The following is a 14,168-nucleotide window of genomic DNA, read 5'->3' as shown; positions in this document are numbered from 1 at the left end:
ATCTGGCTGGGTTTCAATAATAATAATAATAATAATAATAATAATAATAATAATAATAATGGATTATGTCCCGTCTATCTGGCTGGGTTTCAATAAAAAGAATAAAAAGAATAATGTTATTATTTATACCCTGCCCATCTGGCTGGGTTTCAATAATAATAATAATAATAATAATAATAATAATAATAATAATAATAATAATAATAATAATAATAATAATAATTTGCTTCCAAGGAGAAAAATAAAAATTCTCTTGAAAGTCCTTACCTTCCAAGGAGACGCTGTTTTCGAATCGGTTTCATCCTGTTAATAATAATAATAATAATAATAATAACAACAACAACAACAACAACAACAACAACAACAACAATAATAATAATAATAATAATAATAATAATAATAATAATAATAATTTATAGCAATTATTAGTGGCTTAATAATGCGGCCGAACTCAACTAATAATGGGGCTCAACAATAATAGCAACAATTTATTACATTATATTTTCACAACATGATTATTATTAAAAACCCAGATATTTCGATCACAATCCGTTAAAAAACACATATTTTTGGGACTGGGATTGGAAAATGTGTTTTTTTCGGGATTTGAATCGAAAAATGTGGTTTTTGGGATCGAAAAATGTAGTTTTATCGAAAAATGTGGTTTTATGGGATCGAAAATGTGGTTTTATGGGATCAAAAAATGTGATTTTATGGGATCGAAAAATGTGGTTTTATGGGATCAAAAATGTGGTTTTATGGGATCTGAAAATGTGGTTTTATGGGATCAAAAATGTGGTTTTATGGGATCAAAAAACGTGGTTTTATGGGATTGAAAAATGTGGTTTTATGGGATCTGAAAATGTGGTTTTATGGGATAAAAAATGTGGTTTTATGGGATCTGAAAATGTGGTTTTCTTGAAAAATGTGGTTTTATGGGATTGAAAAATGTGGTTTTATGGGATTGAAAAATGTGGTTTTATCGAAAAATGTGGTTTTATGGGATTGAAAAATGTGGTTTTATCGAAAAATGTGGTTTTATGGGATCGAAAAATGTAGTTTTTATGGGGTGAAAAAATGTGGTTTTATCGAAAAATGTGGTTTTATGGGATCGAAAAATGTGGATTTATGGGATCAAAAAATGTGGTTTTATCAAAAAATGTGGTTTAATGGGATCGAAAAATGTGGTTTTATTGAAAAATGTGGTTTTATGGGATCAAAAATGTGGTTTTATGGGATCGAAAAATGTAGTTTTATCGAAAAATGTGGTTTTATGGGATCGAAAAATGTAGTTTTATCGAAAAATGTGGTTTTATGGGATAAAAAATGTGGTTTTATGGGATTGAAAAATGTGGTTTTATGGGATCGAAAAATGTGGTTTTATCGAAAAATGTGGTTTTATCGAAAAATGTGGTTTTATGGGATCGAAAAATGTGGTTTTATGGGATCAAAAAATGTGGTTTTATGGGATCGAAAAATGTGGTTTTATCAAAAAATGTGGTTTTATGGGATCAAAAATGTAGTTTTATTGAAAAATGTGGTTTTATGGGATCAAAAATGTGGTTTTCTTGAAAAATGTGGTTTTATGGGATCAAAAAATGTGATTTTGGGGGATACTCACCCTTGGCATCATGCCATAGACTTCCTGAAAAGAGAGAAGGATCGAGTTAATTCCTTTTCTTTAAGGGCGAGGATCCAATAATAATAATAATAATAATAATAATAATAATAATAATAATAATAATAATAATAATAATAATAATAATAATAATAATAATAATAATAATAATATGGTAATAGTAAAATAATAATAATAAGGTAATAGTAAAATAATAATAGTAGTAATAATAATAATAATAATAATAATAATAATAAAAATAATAATAAAAATAATAATGATGATGTAGTAATAGTAATAATATTATTATTAATAATATTTTATATAATATATAGCAATAATAATAATAATAATATGTATATATGTGTGTATGTCTATGTGTTTGTGTGTATGTAAGTGTGCATATGTGTGAGTGTATGTGTGTGTATATATGTGTGCATGTAGTGTATATATGTGTACATTGTGTGTGTGTGTGTGTGTGTGTGTATATTTGTGTCTGTGTGTATATAAATGTGTGTGTGTGTGTGTGTATGTGTGTGCATATATGGGTGTGTGTATATACGTGTGTGTGAGAATGTGTGTGTACATATGTGTGTCTGTGTATATACATGTGTGTGTTTAGTGCATATACATGTGTATGTGCATTTGTGCGCGTGTATGTGTGTGTGTATAAATGTGTGTGTATCTATGTTTGTGTGCGTGTGTGTATGTGTGTGTAGTGTATGTATATATATATGTTTCTGTGTATATATATGTGTGTGCGTGTGTGTCAGGGTTGCTTCCAGATCCTAGCTCACAGAGGATCACGCTAGCCAGCGATCATTAATTCAAAGTCTTTATTGAGTTACAGTTTCCATTCTCCAGCTGCTGCGCGCAACTCTACGTCTTATGGGTTAGACCGGCGAAGCTCCGTCTGAGTCTCCGCCCCCTGTGCACCAACTTAATATCCTAGCCCTGCTCCACCTTTTCCGCCTGACCGTTCTTCTCTGGGTCCCTCTGCCCCCCGGGGTCTCTTCCTTCCGGGATTCCTCTGACGCGGACCCCCCGGACCCTCCTATCTCCTTGCTTTAGGACCTGGCTCCCTCTCCGGGCTGCCTACTGCGCCACCTTCCTGTGCATTTGAACTTGGCGCGCGCGCCCAACCTTCCACCTTCCGTCTAACCGTCTCTTCGCTCCCCGATGGAGGTGTGGCCACTCCTGACTCATGCCCTCCCTCCTGTGGTGAGCTGCCAGCGCTTGCCCCCTGGCTCCCTTCCTCCTCCCTGCTCCCTAGCGGTGACGCTGGTCCCGATTTCCAACTGCTCTCCTCTGAGTCCCCTCTGGCTCTATCTCCCTGGGGTGTCCCCCTAGGCTCCCCCCTTGCTCTGGCCACTGGTGCTCCTTTCTGTGAATCTTCTGATTCACTGGAAAGACTCGGAGATCTCGGGTCGTCGTCATCACTCATCTTTTCTTCTGCCTCCTCCCCCTCGCTCTCTGTTTCCTCCCTTGCCCTTGCCTCTGCTCCTGAACCCCTGACATCCATCCCCCCCTCGAAGCCCCCCGTTCCCCCCTCCCCTCCTTCCGGTGCGGGAGCTGGGTGCTGCTGCGGCAGAGGGACGAACGTCGGATACCGTTCGCTTCCCGTGGTGGGCCTCCATTTGAAGTCTCCCGGTTCTTCCTCCCTGCTCTCGTCGACGACGGTCACCTCCGCGTCCATCTCTGTGCCGCCGTGCTCGAAACCAAGATCGTCCCCGAAAACGTCCATGTCCGTCTCTCCCTCACTGCCTCCTGGCGGCGTTGCTCGTCCGGGACCTTCCAGCCACCTCTTGCGCCACTGCTCCTCTGGTCTATCGTCCCACCAATACGAGGGTTCCGAGGCAGATCCCGAGGGTGACCCCTCCGGGGAACGGGCATCTCGTATCGGGTCCTCGTCCGAGTCGAACCCCCGGAACGTGCTTGCAGAAAGTGTGGGAGTGAAAAGCCAGTCGTCGAAAAGGTCTGCTGGCATTGGTCTATGTGGGAAGAGGGCATGAAACTCGTCCTTGAGCAGAGGTTCGTCCAAGGCGTAGCCCGGCACCCAGCTGTTCGCACTGGCCGGGGTGCCCTCCTTGGCGAGAAGGTATTCTACTCCCTCTTCCCCCCACCTGGAGTCCAAAATCTCCGTGACTTCGTTGATGCGCTCCTCCTGTGCCACTCCCGCGTGCCCGGTTCTTCCTCTGAGCGGACTCGGCGCCGTTCCGGGTTCCTGAAACCTGTGCGGTGCCTTGTAGGGAGTGAGCACCGATCTGTGGAACACCGGATGCATTCTGGAACCCTCCGGAAGCGCCAGCCTGAAAGCCACCGGGTTGACCTGCTCTTCGACTTGGTAGGGCCCCAGTTGCTTATGCCCTAGTTTCTTCTTGGCCAACGACCTGGTCGGCACTGCGTGGGCTGCTAACCAGACCCAGTCTCCCACATGGATCTCTTCGCCAACCCTTCTGTGTTTGTCCGCTTGCACTTTGTATGCGTGTTTGGCCAGCTCCAGGTGCCGCCGCAGCTGATCGTGGACCTCCTGCAACTCCGACGCGAACGCATCTGCTGTCTGCGGCTCCCCCTCCACCATTCTTTCTAGTCCCGGGAAGGTTCTGGGGTGCCTCCCATTGTTGGCGAAGAACGGCGTGACCCCCGTGGACACGTGCTTCGTGTTGTTGTAGGCGAACTCGGCGAGAGGCAGGTAATACACCCATGTCGCAGGCTGTTGATTCGCATAACATCTCAGGTACTGCTGCATGACGGCATTGGCCCGCTCCGCTTGCCCGTTGGTCTGCGGGTGTCTCGCCGACGCCAGGTTGATCTTGACGTTCAGGAAGCCCATCAGCTTTTGCCAGAAGTTCGAGATGAACTGTCGCCCTCGGTCGGACAGAATAGACCGCGGCAGACCGTGAACCTTGAACACGTGGTCTATGAACAGTTTGGCGGTTTGTTCCGCCGTGGCCACCTTCGCACACGGAATGAAATGTGCCATCTTGGAGAATAAGTCGACCACCACCAGCACAGCCGTCTTGCCCCTCGAGCTGGGCAGATCCGTGACAAAGTCCAGGGCCACTCTCTCCCATGGTTCGCACGGAGTTTGCAGCGGTTCCAGCAGTCCGGCCGGCGGTCTGTGTACTGGTTTGGCCCTCTGGCAGGTGTCACACCTCGCCACGTAGTCCGCGACTTCCCCTCTCATTCCGGGCCACCAGAAGTCTCTGGCGACTAATTCCACCGTCTTCTCCTTGCCAAAGTGCCCGGCCGTGGGCGCGTCGTGCAGCTGCTGCAGTACCTTGGCGCGAAGTTCGTCTCCCGGCACGTAGATGGCCCCTTTATGGAGGAGCAATCCATCTCGCAGCTGGAACTCGTCGGTCGTCGCCGTGCCCCTGTGCACCTCTGCCATTTTTGCTTGCGCGAAGGAGTCATCCTGCAACGCTCGTCGCACCGCCTCCAGGTCAACTGTCGCCGCAGCGCACGCCCACACTGTCGGTGCGAAGATGTGCATGGCGGCCGCTGGCGTTGCCTCCTCCAGATACTGTGGCTTACGGGAGAGAGCATCCGCCATGATGTTGGTGTCCCCCGGGACATACTCTATTCGGAAGTCGAAGTTCGCAAAGAACTCAGCCCAACGTATTTGCCTCTGGTTCAGGAACTGTGCCGTGCGCCAGTGCTCCAGATTCTTGTGGTCTGTGCAGACCTGCACCGTGTGCTTGGCTCCGATCAGGAAGTGCCTCCATGCTTTGAATGCTGCATGAATGGCCAGCAACTCCCTGTCCCAGATGGTGTAGTTCTGTTCGGACTTGCTGAGCTTCCTGGAGTAAAACGCTCCCGGCCTCCAAACCCCCTGCGGGTCCTTCTGCAGCAGGACTGCTCCGACGGCTCTGTCTGAGGCGTCTGTTTCAACCCTCATTGGCCTGCTGGGGTTGACATGAAGCAGCTGTTCTTCCGACGCGAAGAGACGCTTGAGTGCCTGAAATGACTGCTCTGCCTGCGCTGTCCAGATGAACTTCTTTTTCTTGGAGCTGAGCGTGTCCGTGATAGCCGCTGTCTGCATAGCAAAGCCTTTGATAAACTTGCGATAGAAGTTCGCGAAGCCGACAAACCGTTGGACCTCCTTCTGGTTGCGTGGGCTTTTCCAATCCAACACCGCTCGAACCTTGGCGCTGTCCATGGCGAGTCCCTTGTCAGACAACTTGTAGCCCAGGAAATCCACCTCCGTTACGTCGAATTGGCACTTCTCTAGCTTGGCATAAAGCCTATGTTGCTGTAGTCTGCTCAGCACTTCCCTGACGTGTCCGTCATGCTCCTGCTGCGATTCCGAAAAGATCAGGATGTCATCCAAGAAACAGACGCACGTCTTGTAGAGGAGCCCCGCCAACACGTGATGCATGAAAGCTTGAAAAACGTGGGAGCCATTTTGCAATCCAAAAGGCATAACTCTATATTCGTAGGTGCCCAGGGGCGTGAACATGGCTGTCTTCCACTCATCTCCTTCCCGCATGCGAATGAGGTTGTACGCCCCTCGCAGGTCCAACTTGGTGAACACGCTGCCCTTGCGTACCTTTGCGAGGAGGTCGTCGATTCGGGGCATGGGGAAGTCCGATGGCTTGGTCACACTGTTCAAAATGCGGTAGTCCACTACGAGTCTTTTTTGGGGCGTGTCTCGCTTCTTAACAAAGAATACCGGACTGCCCCCCGCTGCCTTGGACTCCCGGATGAAGCCGCGCTCCAAATTATGATCTATGAACTCTTTGAGTTCCTGCAGTTCGTCCTCAGACATGGAATACAGCTTCCCTTTGGGCAGCGCCGCCCCCGGCAGCAGGTCAATTTTGCAGTCATATGGTCTGTGGGGGGGTAGCCTGTCTGCCTCCTTCTCGCAGAACACCTCCAAAAATTCTGCGTACTTGTGGGGAACCGCTTGCAGCGTGCCGAGCTGCAGCTGTGACTCCTCCTCCTCCCCTTCCTGCCGGGGCACGATGCAGTGTTCAGCGCAAAAGGAAGAGCCGAAGGTCAGCTGCCTCTGGTACCAAGCCAGCGTCGGGCTGTGCTTGTCCAGCCAACTCATGCCCAATACAATGGGCGTGTCCGACAGTTGAGTGACGTTGAAGCTGATGACTTCCCTGTGATTCCCAAGTCGCATCACCATTGGTGGCGTTTGCTTCACCACTTGCCCCCCCAGCAGCTCCCTGCCATCCACCGTGACAACCTGCAGGGGCAGCGTGGCAGGCAGTAACTGTATAGCGTGCCTGTCGACAAAGTCCTGCCCTATAAAGTCCGCATTGCTTCCCGAGTCGATGGTGATTGGCACGTCCATGGTGATCCCATTGGGCAGCTGGAGAGATGCGGTGAGCCTCACTACTGGTTTGGGCAGGAGGGGGTCCATGGGCTGTAAAATCTCTGGGGACTGCTTCACTGAGACGTCTGGCTGGGCCCCAGTGCCTCTTCCTCCAGCCAGACTGCGTCGTTTCCCTGCTGTGGTTCTCCTTGCTGCGTTGCTGCAGTTACCATTGCTGAGGCTGCAGTGTGCTTGTGGAGCCTCCGGGGACACTCTTTCGCCATATGCCCTGGCTCCTCACAGATGTAACACTTCCTGTTCCCTCTAGGAGGCTTCGCTTTCACTGCTGCCGGTGCTAGGGCTCTGGCTGCTGACTGAGCCCTGGCACCTCCCACCTCCATAGGTTCCGCCCCTCCTCCGGGCGGAGGCGTGGATTGCGCACGCGCTGCTTCTCTGGGAAGGAAGGAGGAGCCCCTGGCTGGTTCGCGCCCTCCACGCCCTTCGTCCCTGCTCCACGGACGTTCTTCCAGCCGCACCCCCACCGCCAGCGCCCTCTGAACGATCTCCTGCGTGGTCCGGGGTCTCTCCCCCCTCGCAATTTCATCTTTAACCGAACTGTGCAATCCCTCCCAAAACAGGTCTCTTACAGGGGCCGAATCTCTGTCCCATTCCAGGGCACTGACCAAAGCGAAAAAGCGGGCATGGTACTGCCTGACGCTGGCTCTCCCTTGCCTTAGTCCATGCACCTCCTTCCGGGCAAGATCCACGTCAATGCTTGATAAAAAACACCCATCCATCGCTTTAATAAAGGCATCCGCATTTTGGAGCGCAGGATCCTTATCTCTCCACAAATTGCGCAGCCATGCTTTAGCATCTCCATGCAAATGTGACATGATGAACCCCACCTTCTCTTCTTCATCTCTAAAGTCTTTGTGCAGCAGTTGCAGTGCACACATTACATCTGCTCTAAAGTTGGGGTACTGTTGCAAATTCCCATCAAAGTGAGAGACCAGACCGCCTGTGCGTCTCCCCAACCCAATTCCCTCCGGTTTGGGTGTCTGTTGCCCTTGCTTCGTAAGCATTTCCAACCTGACCTGGAGATCCCTGTAGGCGGCAGCTGCGTCCTCCTCTCTCTTCCTGGATGCCAGAGCCTCGGCATTCAGTCGTGACACTGCTTCTCTGAGTTCTGCTATTTGCTGTTCGGCCGTCATATTGTCTGCCGTTTGTGAGCTCGCTAGTAGACACCCGCTTTCTCTCCTCTCCGCGAGGCCGTGGATGCCCACAATTTTAGGAGACGAAGCTTACTGTCAGAGATGCTTCCAGATCCTAGCTCACAGAGGATCACGCTAGCCAGCGATCATTAATTAAAAGTCTTTATTGAGTTACAGTTTCCATTCTCAAGCTGCTGCGTGCAGCTCTACGTCTTATGCTTAGATCGGCGAAGCTTCATCTGAATCTCCGCCCCTTGTGCACCAATTTAATATCCTAGCCCTGCTCCACCTTTTCCGCCTGACTGTTCTTCTCTGGGTCCCTCTGCCCCCCGGGGTCTCTTCCTTCCGGGACTCTTCTGACGCCGACCCCCCGGACCCTCCTGTCTCCTTGCGCCGGGCTTTAGGACCTGGCTCCCTTTCCGGGCTGCTTACTGCGCCACCTTCCTGTGCATTTGAACTTGGCGCGCGCGCCCAACCTTCCACTTTCCGCCTGACCGTTTCTTCGCTCCCCGATGGAGGTGTGGCCACTCCTGACTCGTGCCCTCCCCCCTGTTGTGAGCTGCCAGCGCTTGATCCCTGGCTCCCTTCCTCTTCCCTGCTCTCTGGCGGTGACGCTGGTCCCGATTTCCAACTGCTCCCCTCTGAGCCCCCTCTGGACCCTTCTCCCTGGGGTGTCCCCCTAGGCTCCCCCCTTGCCCTGGCCACTGGTGCTCCTTTCTGTGAATCTTCTGATTCACTGGAAAGACTCGGAGATCTCGGGTCGTCGTCATCACTCATCTTTTCTTCTGCCTCCTCCCCCTCGCTCTCTGTTTCCTCCCTTGCCCTTGCCTCTGCTCCTGAACCCCTGACAGTGTGTGTATGTGTGTGTAGTGTATATATATATATATATATGTTTCTGTGTATATATATGTGTGTGCGTGTGTGTATGTGTGTGTAGTGTATATATATATATATGTTTCTGTGTATATATATGTGTGTGCGTGTGTGTATGTGTGTGTGTGTAGTGTATATATATATATATGTTTCTGTGTATATATATGTGTGTGCGTGTGTGTATGTGTGTGTAGTGTATATATATATATATATATGTTTCTGTGTATATATATATGTGTGTGCGTGTGTGTATGTGTGTGTAGTGTATATATATATATATATGTTTCTGTGTATATATATGTGTGTGTGTGTGTGTGTGTGTGTGTATACGTGTGTGAGAGTCTATGTGTGTGTACATATGTGTGTCTGTGTGTATATATATGTGTGTGTATGTACATTTGTGCGTGTGTATGTGTGTGTGTATAAATGTGTGTGTGTATGTGCGTAGTGTATATACATATATATGTTTGTGTGTGTATATGTGTGTGTGTGTGTGTGTGTGTATGTGTGTGTGTGTGTGTGTAGTGTATATATATATATGTTTGTGTGTCTATATATGTGTGTATGTGTGTGTAGTGTATATATATATGTCTATTTGTGTGTGTGTGTTTATATATGTGTGTGTATATGTGTGTGTGTGCGTGTAGCCCCGCCTCCCCCCTGCCCAATCAAAACCCCTAACGAGGGGGCGGCGTTAATGAGGGACCCACCTGTTGCTGGGCGGACTGGACCTCTTCGGCCATTAACCCCTCGGACTCCAGGTCCTCGGCCACTTTGTTGATGTCCTTCAGCCGCGACTCGTTGGCCTTCAGGTCCTGTGTGGGGCAGGAAGTGGGGCAGGGGGTGAGGACTACGACTCCCAGCATCCCTCGCTGCCGGAGCTACGTTCGGGCCGACGGATGATTCCCTCGTTCCTTCCTTCCTTCCTTCCATCCATCCTGACTTCCTTCCTTATTTCCTTCCCCCTTCCTCCCTTCTCTCCCTCCCTCCTTCCTTCCTTCCTTCTCTCCCTCCCTCTCTCCTTCCTTCCTTCCTTCCCCCTTCCTTCATTCCCTCCCTCCCTCCTTCCTTCCCTCCTTCCTTCCTCCTTTCCTCCCTCTCTCCATCCATCCCCCCTCTCTCCTTCCTCCTTTTCTCCCTCTCCTTTTCTCCCTCTTTCCATCCCTCCCTCCCTCTCTCCTTCCTTCCTTCTCTCCCTCCCTCCTTCCCTTCCTTCCTTCCCAATCCAGCGGAACTGGGGACTACAACTCCCATCATCCCTTGCTCCCGGACCTACATTCGGGCCCACAGATGATTCCCTCCTTCCTTCCTTCCTGCCTTCTTTCCTGCCTTCTTTCCTTCCTTCCTTTCTTCTTTCCTTCCCTCCTTCCTTCCTTTCCTCCTTCCTTCCTTCCCCCTTCCTTCCTTTCTTCCTTCTTCCTTTCCTTCTTCCTTCCTTCCTTCCCTCCCTCTATCCTTCCTTCCCTCCCTCCTTCCTTCCCTCCTTCCTTCCTTCCTTCCTTCCTTCCTTCCTTCCTTCCTTCTCTTCCTTCCTTCCTTCCTTCCTTCTCTCCTTCCTTCCTTTCCTCCCTTCCATCCTTCCTTCCTTCCTTCCCGATCCGGCACAACTAACTGTTTGGAAGTCGTCAAACCCACTGGCCAGTCTGAATCCCTTCCGGGATCCGCCGGATCTCCGGACACGATCCGGGAGCCAACGGGGAAACAGGGACCCTCCCAGCTCCCCGTCCGGATCCTTCCAGGATCTGCCGGATGTCCGGGAGCCAATGGGAAAACGGGAACCCTCCCAGCCCTGACTGGACACGATCCGGGAGCCAACGGAGAAACAAGACCTTCCCAGCTCCCTGTCCGGATCCTTCCAGGATCCACCGGATCTCCAGGAGCCAGTGGGGAAACGGGGACCCTGACGGCCCCCAGTCCGGATCCTTCTGGGGTCCCCCAGCTCTTCAGACATGATCCGGGAGCCAACGGAGAACCGGGGACCAGCTCCAGCTCCCCGTCTGGATCCTTCTGGGATCCACCAGATCTCCGGGAGCCAACGGGGAAACAAGGACCTGCTCTGGCTCCCCGTCCGGATCCTTCCAGGATCCGTCAGATCTCCAGGAGCCAATGGGGAAACGGGGACCTGCTCTGCCCCCCGTCCGGATCCTTCAGGGATCCACCGGCCCTTCGGACACGATCCGGGAGTCAACGGAGAAATAAGACCTTCCCAGCTCCCTGTCCGGATCCTTCCAGGATCCACTGGATCTCCAGGAGCCAATGGGGAACTGGGGACCCTCCCGGCACCCCATACTGATCCTTCCAGGATCCCCTAGCTCCTTTCTCCGGACACGATCCGGGAGCCAATGGGGAAACAGGGACCCTCCCAGCCCCCCAGTCCAGATCCTTCTGGGATCCACTGGATCTCCGGGAGCCAATGGGCAAACGGGGACCCGCTCCAGACCCCCGATCTGGCAGAATTGACCTCTTGGAACTCGTCAAACCCACTGGCCAGCCTGAGTCCCTTCCAGGATCCATTGGATCTTTGGACACGATCCAGGAGCCAATAGGGAAACAGGGGACCCTCCCAGCCCCAGTCCAGATTGGACACGATCCAGAGGCAATGGAGAAACAGGGACCCACTCCGCCCCCCCAGACACGATCCGGGACCCAAAGGCGAAACCGGGACCTTCCTGGCCCCCCAGTCCAGATCCTTCCGGGATCCACCGGCCCTTCGGACACGATCCGGGAACCAATAGGGAAACGGGGACCCTCCCAGCCCCCCAGTCCAGATTCGACACGATCCGGGAGCCAACGGAGAACCAAGACCTTCCCAGCTCCCTGTCCGGATCCTTCCAGGATCCGCCAGATCTCCAGGAGCTAATGGCGAACCGGGGACCCTCCCGGCCCCCCAGTCTGGATCCTTCTGTGATCCCCCAGACCTTCCCACACGATCCGGGAGCCAATGGGGAAACAGGGACCCTCCCAGCCCCCCAGTCCAGATCCTTCTGGGATCCACCGGCCCTTCGGACATGATCCGGGAGCCAAGGGAGAACCAAGACATTCCCAGCTCCCTGTCCGGATCCTTCCAGGATCCACCGGATCTCCAGGAGCCATTGGGGAACCGGGGACCCTCCCGCCCCCCCAGTCCGGATCCTTCCGGGATCCACCGGCCCTTCGGAAATGATCCGGGAGCCAACGGAGAACCGGGGACCCTCCCGGCCCCCAGTCCAGATCCTTCCGGGATCTACTATTCATTTGGACACGATCCGGGAGCCAACGGAGAACCGGGGACCCTCCCGCCCACCAGTCCAGATCCTTCCGGATCCTCTAGATCTCCGGGATCTGCCGGATCTCTGGGATCCACTGGATCCGACGCCAACCCACCTTCTGGAAGTCGTCAAACTTCTTCTGCAGCACCTCCACCCTGCTGGCTCCTGGATCGTGTCCGAAGGGCCGGTGATCCCCCAGACCTTCCGACACAATCTGGGAGCCAATGGGGAAACGGGGACCCACTCCGGCCCCCCAGTCCAGATCCTTCCGGGATCCACCAGCCCTTCGGACATGATCCGGGAACCAATGGGGAAACGGGGACCCACTCCGGCCCCCCCAGACACGATCCGGGACCCAAAGGCGAAACCGGGACATTCCCCGCCCCCCAGGCCAGATCCTTCCGGGATCCGCCGGGTCTCCGGGATCCACTGGACCCACCTTCTGGAAGTCGTCAAACTTCTTCTGCAGCCCCTCCACCTGCTCCAGATCCGCCCCGACCTCCTCATTGGTCAGGGCCGCCTCCTTCTCGTGGATCCACTGCTGCAATTCGCTGGCTTCCCGGAAGAGGGTGAACTTCTTGCAGCTCTTCTCCAGCATGGATGTCCGCTTCTCGCCCAGCGCCAGGAGGGAGGCGTACCTGGGGGGCGGAGGGAGACCCATAAGTGGGGGGCAGACCCATAATGGGGGGCAGAGGGAGGGGAGAGAAAGACCCATAAGTGGGGGGCAGAAGGGGGGAGACCCATAAGTGGGGAGCAGAGGGAGGGGAAAGATCCATAAGTGGAGGGCACTTATGGGCCCAGCTCCAGGAGGGAGGCGTACCTGGGGGGCAGAGGGAGACCCATAAGTGGGGGGAGACCCATATGTGGGGGGCAGAGGGAGGGGAAAGACCTATAAGTGGGGGGAGACCCATATGTGGGGGGCAGAGGGAGGGGAAAGATCCATAAATGGGGGGCAGGAGACCCATAAGTGGGGGGCAGAGGGGAGAGAGAAAGACCCGTAAGTGGCGGGGAGACCCATATGTGGGGGGCAGAGGGAGGGAGACACATAAATGGGGGCAGAGGAGAAGAGAGAAAGACCCATAGGTGGGGGGCAGAGGGAGGGGAAAGACGTATAAGTGGGGGAGGCCCATAAGTGGGGGGCAGGAGACACATATGTGGGGGGCAGAGGGGGGAGAGACCCATAAGTCGGGGGGAGACCCATAAGTGGGGCACACTCGGGATTTCCGCTCCTCGCCCAGCTCCAGGAGGGAGGCGTACCTGGGGGGCAGAGGGAGACCCATAAGTGGGGGGAAGAGGGGGGAGAGAAAGACCCATAAGTGGGGGGCAGAAGGGGGAGAGAAAGATCCATAAGTGGGGGGCAGGAGACCCATAAGTGGGGGGCAAAGAGGGGAAAAGATGCATAAGTGGGGGAGACCCATAAGTGGGGGGCACTTATGGGCCCAGCTCCAGGAGGGAGGTGTACCTGGGGGGCAGAGAAAGACCCATAAGTGGGGGGCAGGAGACCCATAAGTGGGGGGCAGAGGGGGAGAGAGAGATCCATAAATGATAAATGGGGGCAGAGAAAGGAGGGAGGCGTACCTGGGGGGCAGAGAAAGACCCGTAAGTGGGGGGCAGGAGACCCATAAGTGGGGGGCAGAGGGAGGGGAAAAACCTATAAGTGGGGGGAGACCCATAAGTGGGGGCAGAGGGGGAGAGAAAGACCCATAAGTGGGGGGAGACCAATAAGTGGGGAGCAGAGGGGGGAAGACCCATAAGTGGGGGGCAGAAGGGGGGAGAGAAAGACCCATAAGTGGGGGGAGACCCATATGTGGGGAGCAGAAGGGGAGAGAAAGACCCATAAGTGGGGGGAAGAGGGAGGGGAAAGACACATAAGTGGGGGGCAGAGGGGGGAGAGAAAGACCCATAAGTGCGGTGGGAGAAGGGGGAGAGAAAGACCCATAAGTGGGGGGCAGAGG

General features: G+C 52.7%; 1 protein-coding gene across 1 annotated transcript; it reads right to left on the bottom strand.

Moving 5' to 3' along the window:
- Window positions 1-267: 267 nt before the first annotated feature.
- LOC308579618 (spectrin alpha chain, non-erythrocytic 1-like) lies at window positions 268-12,874 on the bottom strand (the record flags this gene model as incomplete). The annotated part of the gene is made up of 4 exons (XM_081214195.1): window positions 268-306; window positions 1,622-1,645; window positions 9,676-9,780; window positions 12,653-12,874. Coding segments are annotated over 4 exons (390 nt in total), but the record flags the coding sequence as incomplete, so codon positions are not given.
- Between the last annotated feature and the right edge of the window lie 1,294 nt (window positions 12,875-14,168).

This window comes from Podarcis bocagei, assembly GCF_964188305.1.
Source record: "Podarcis bocagei genome assembly, contig: HAP1_SCAFFOLD_276, whole genome shotgun sequence".
Lineage (NCBI taxonomy): Eukaryota > Metazoa > Chordata > Lepidosauria > Squamata > Lacertidae > Podarcis > Podarcis bocagei.
Note: the sequence above shows the minus strand (reverse complement) of the source record. Positions and strands in the feature narration are given on the sequence as shown.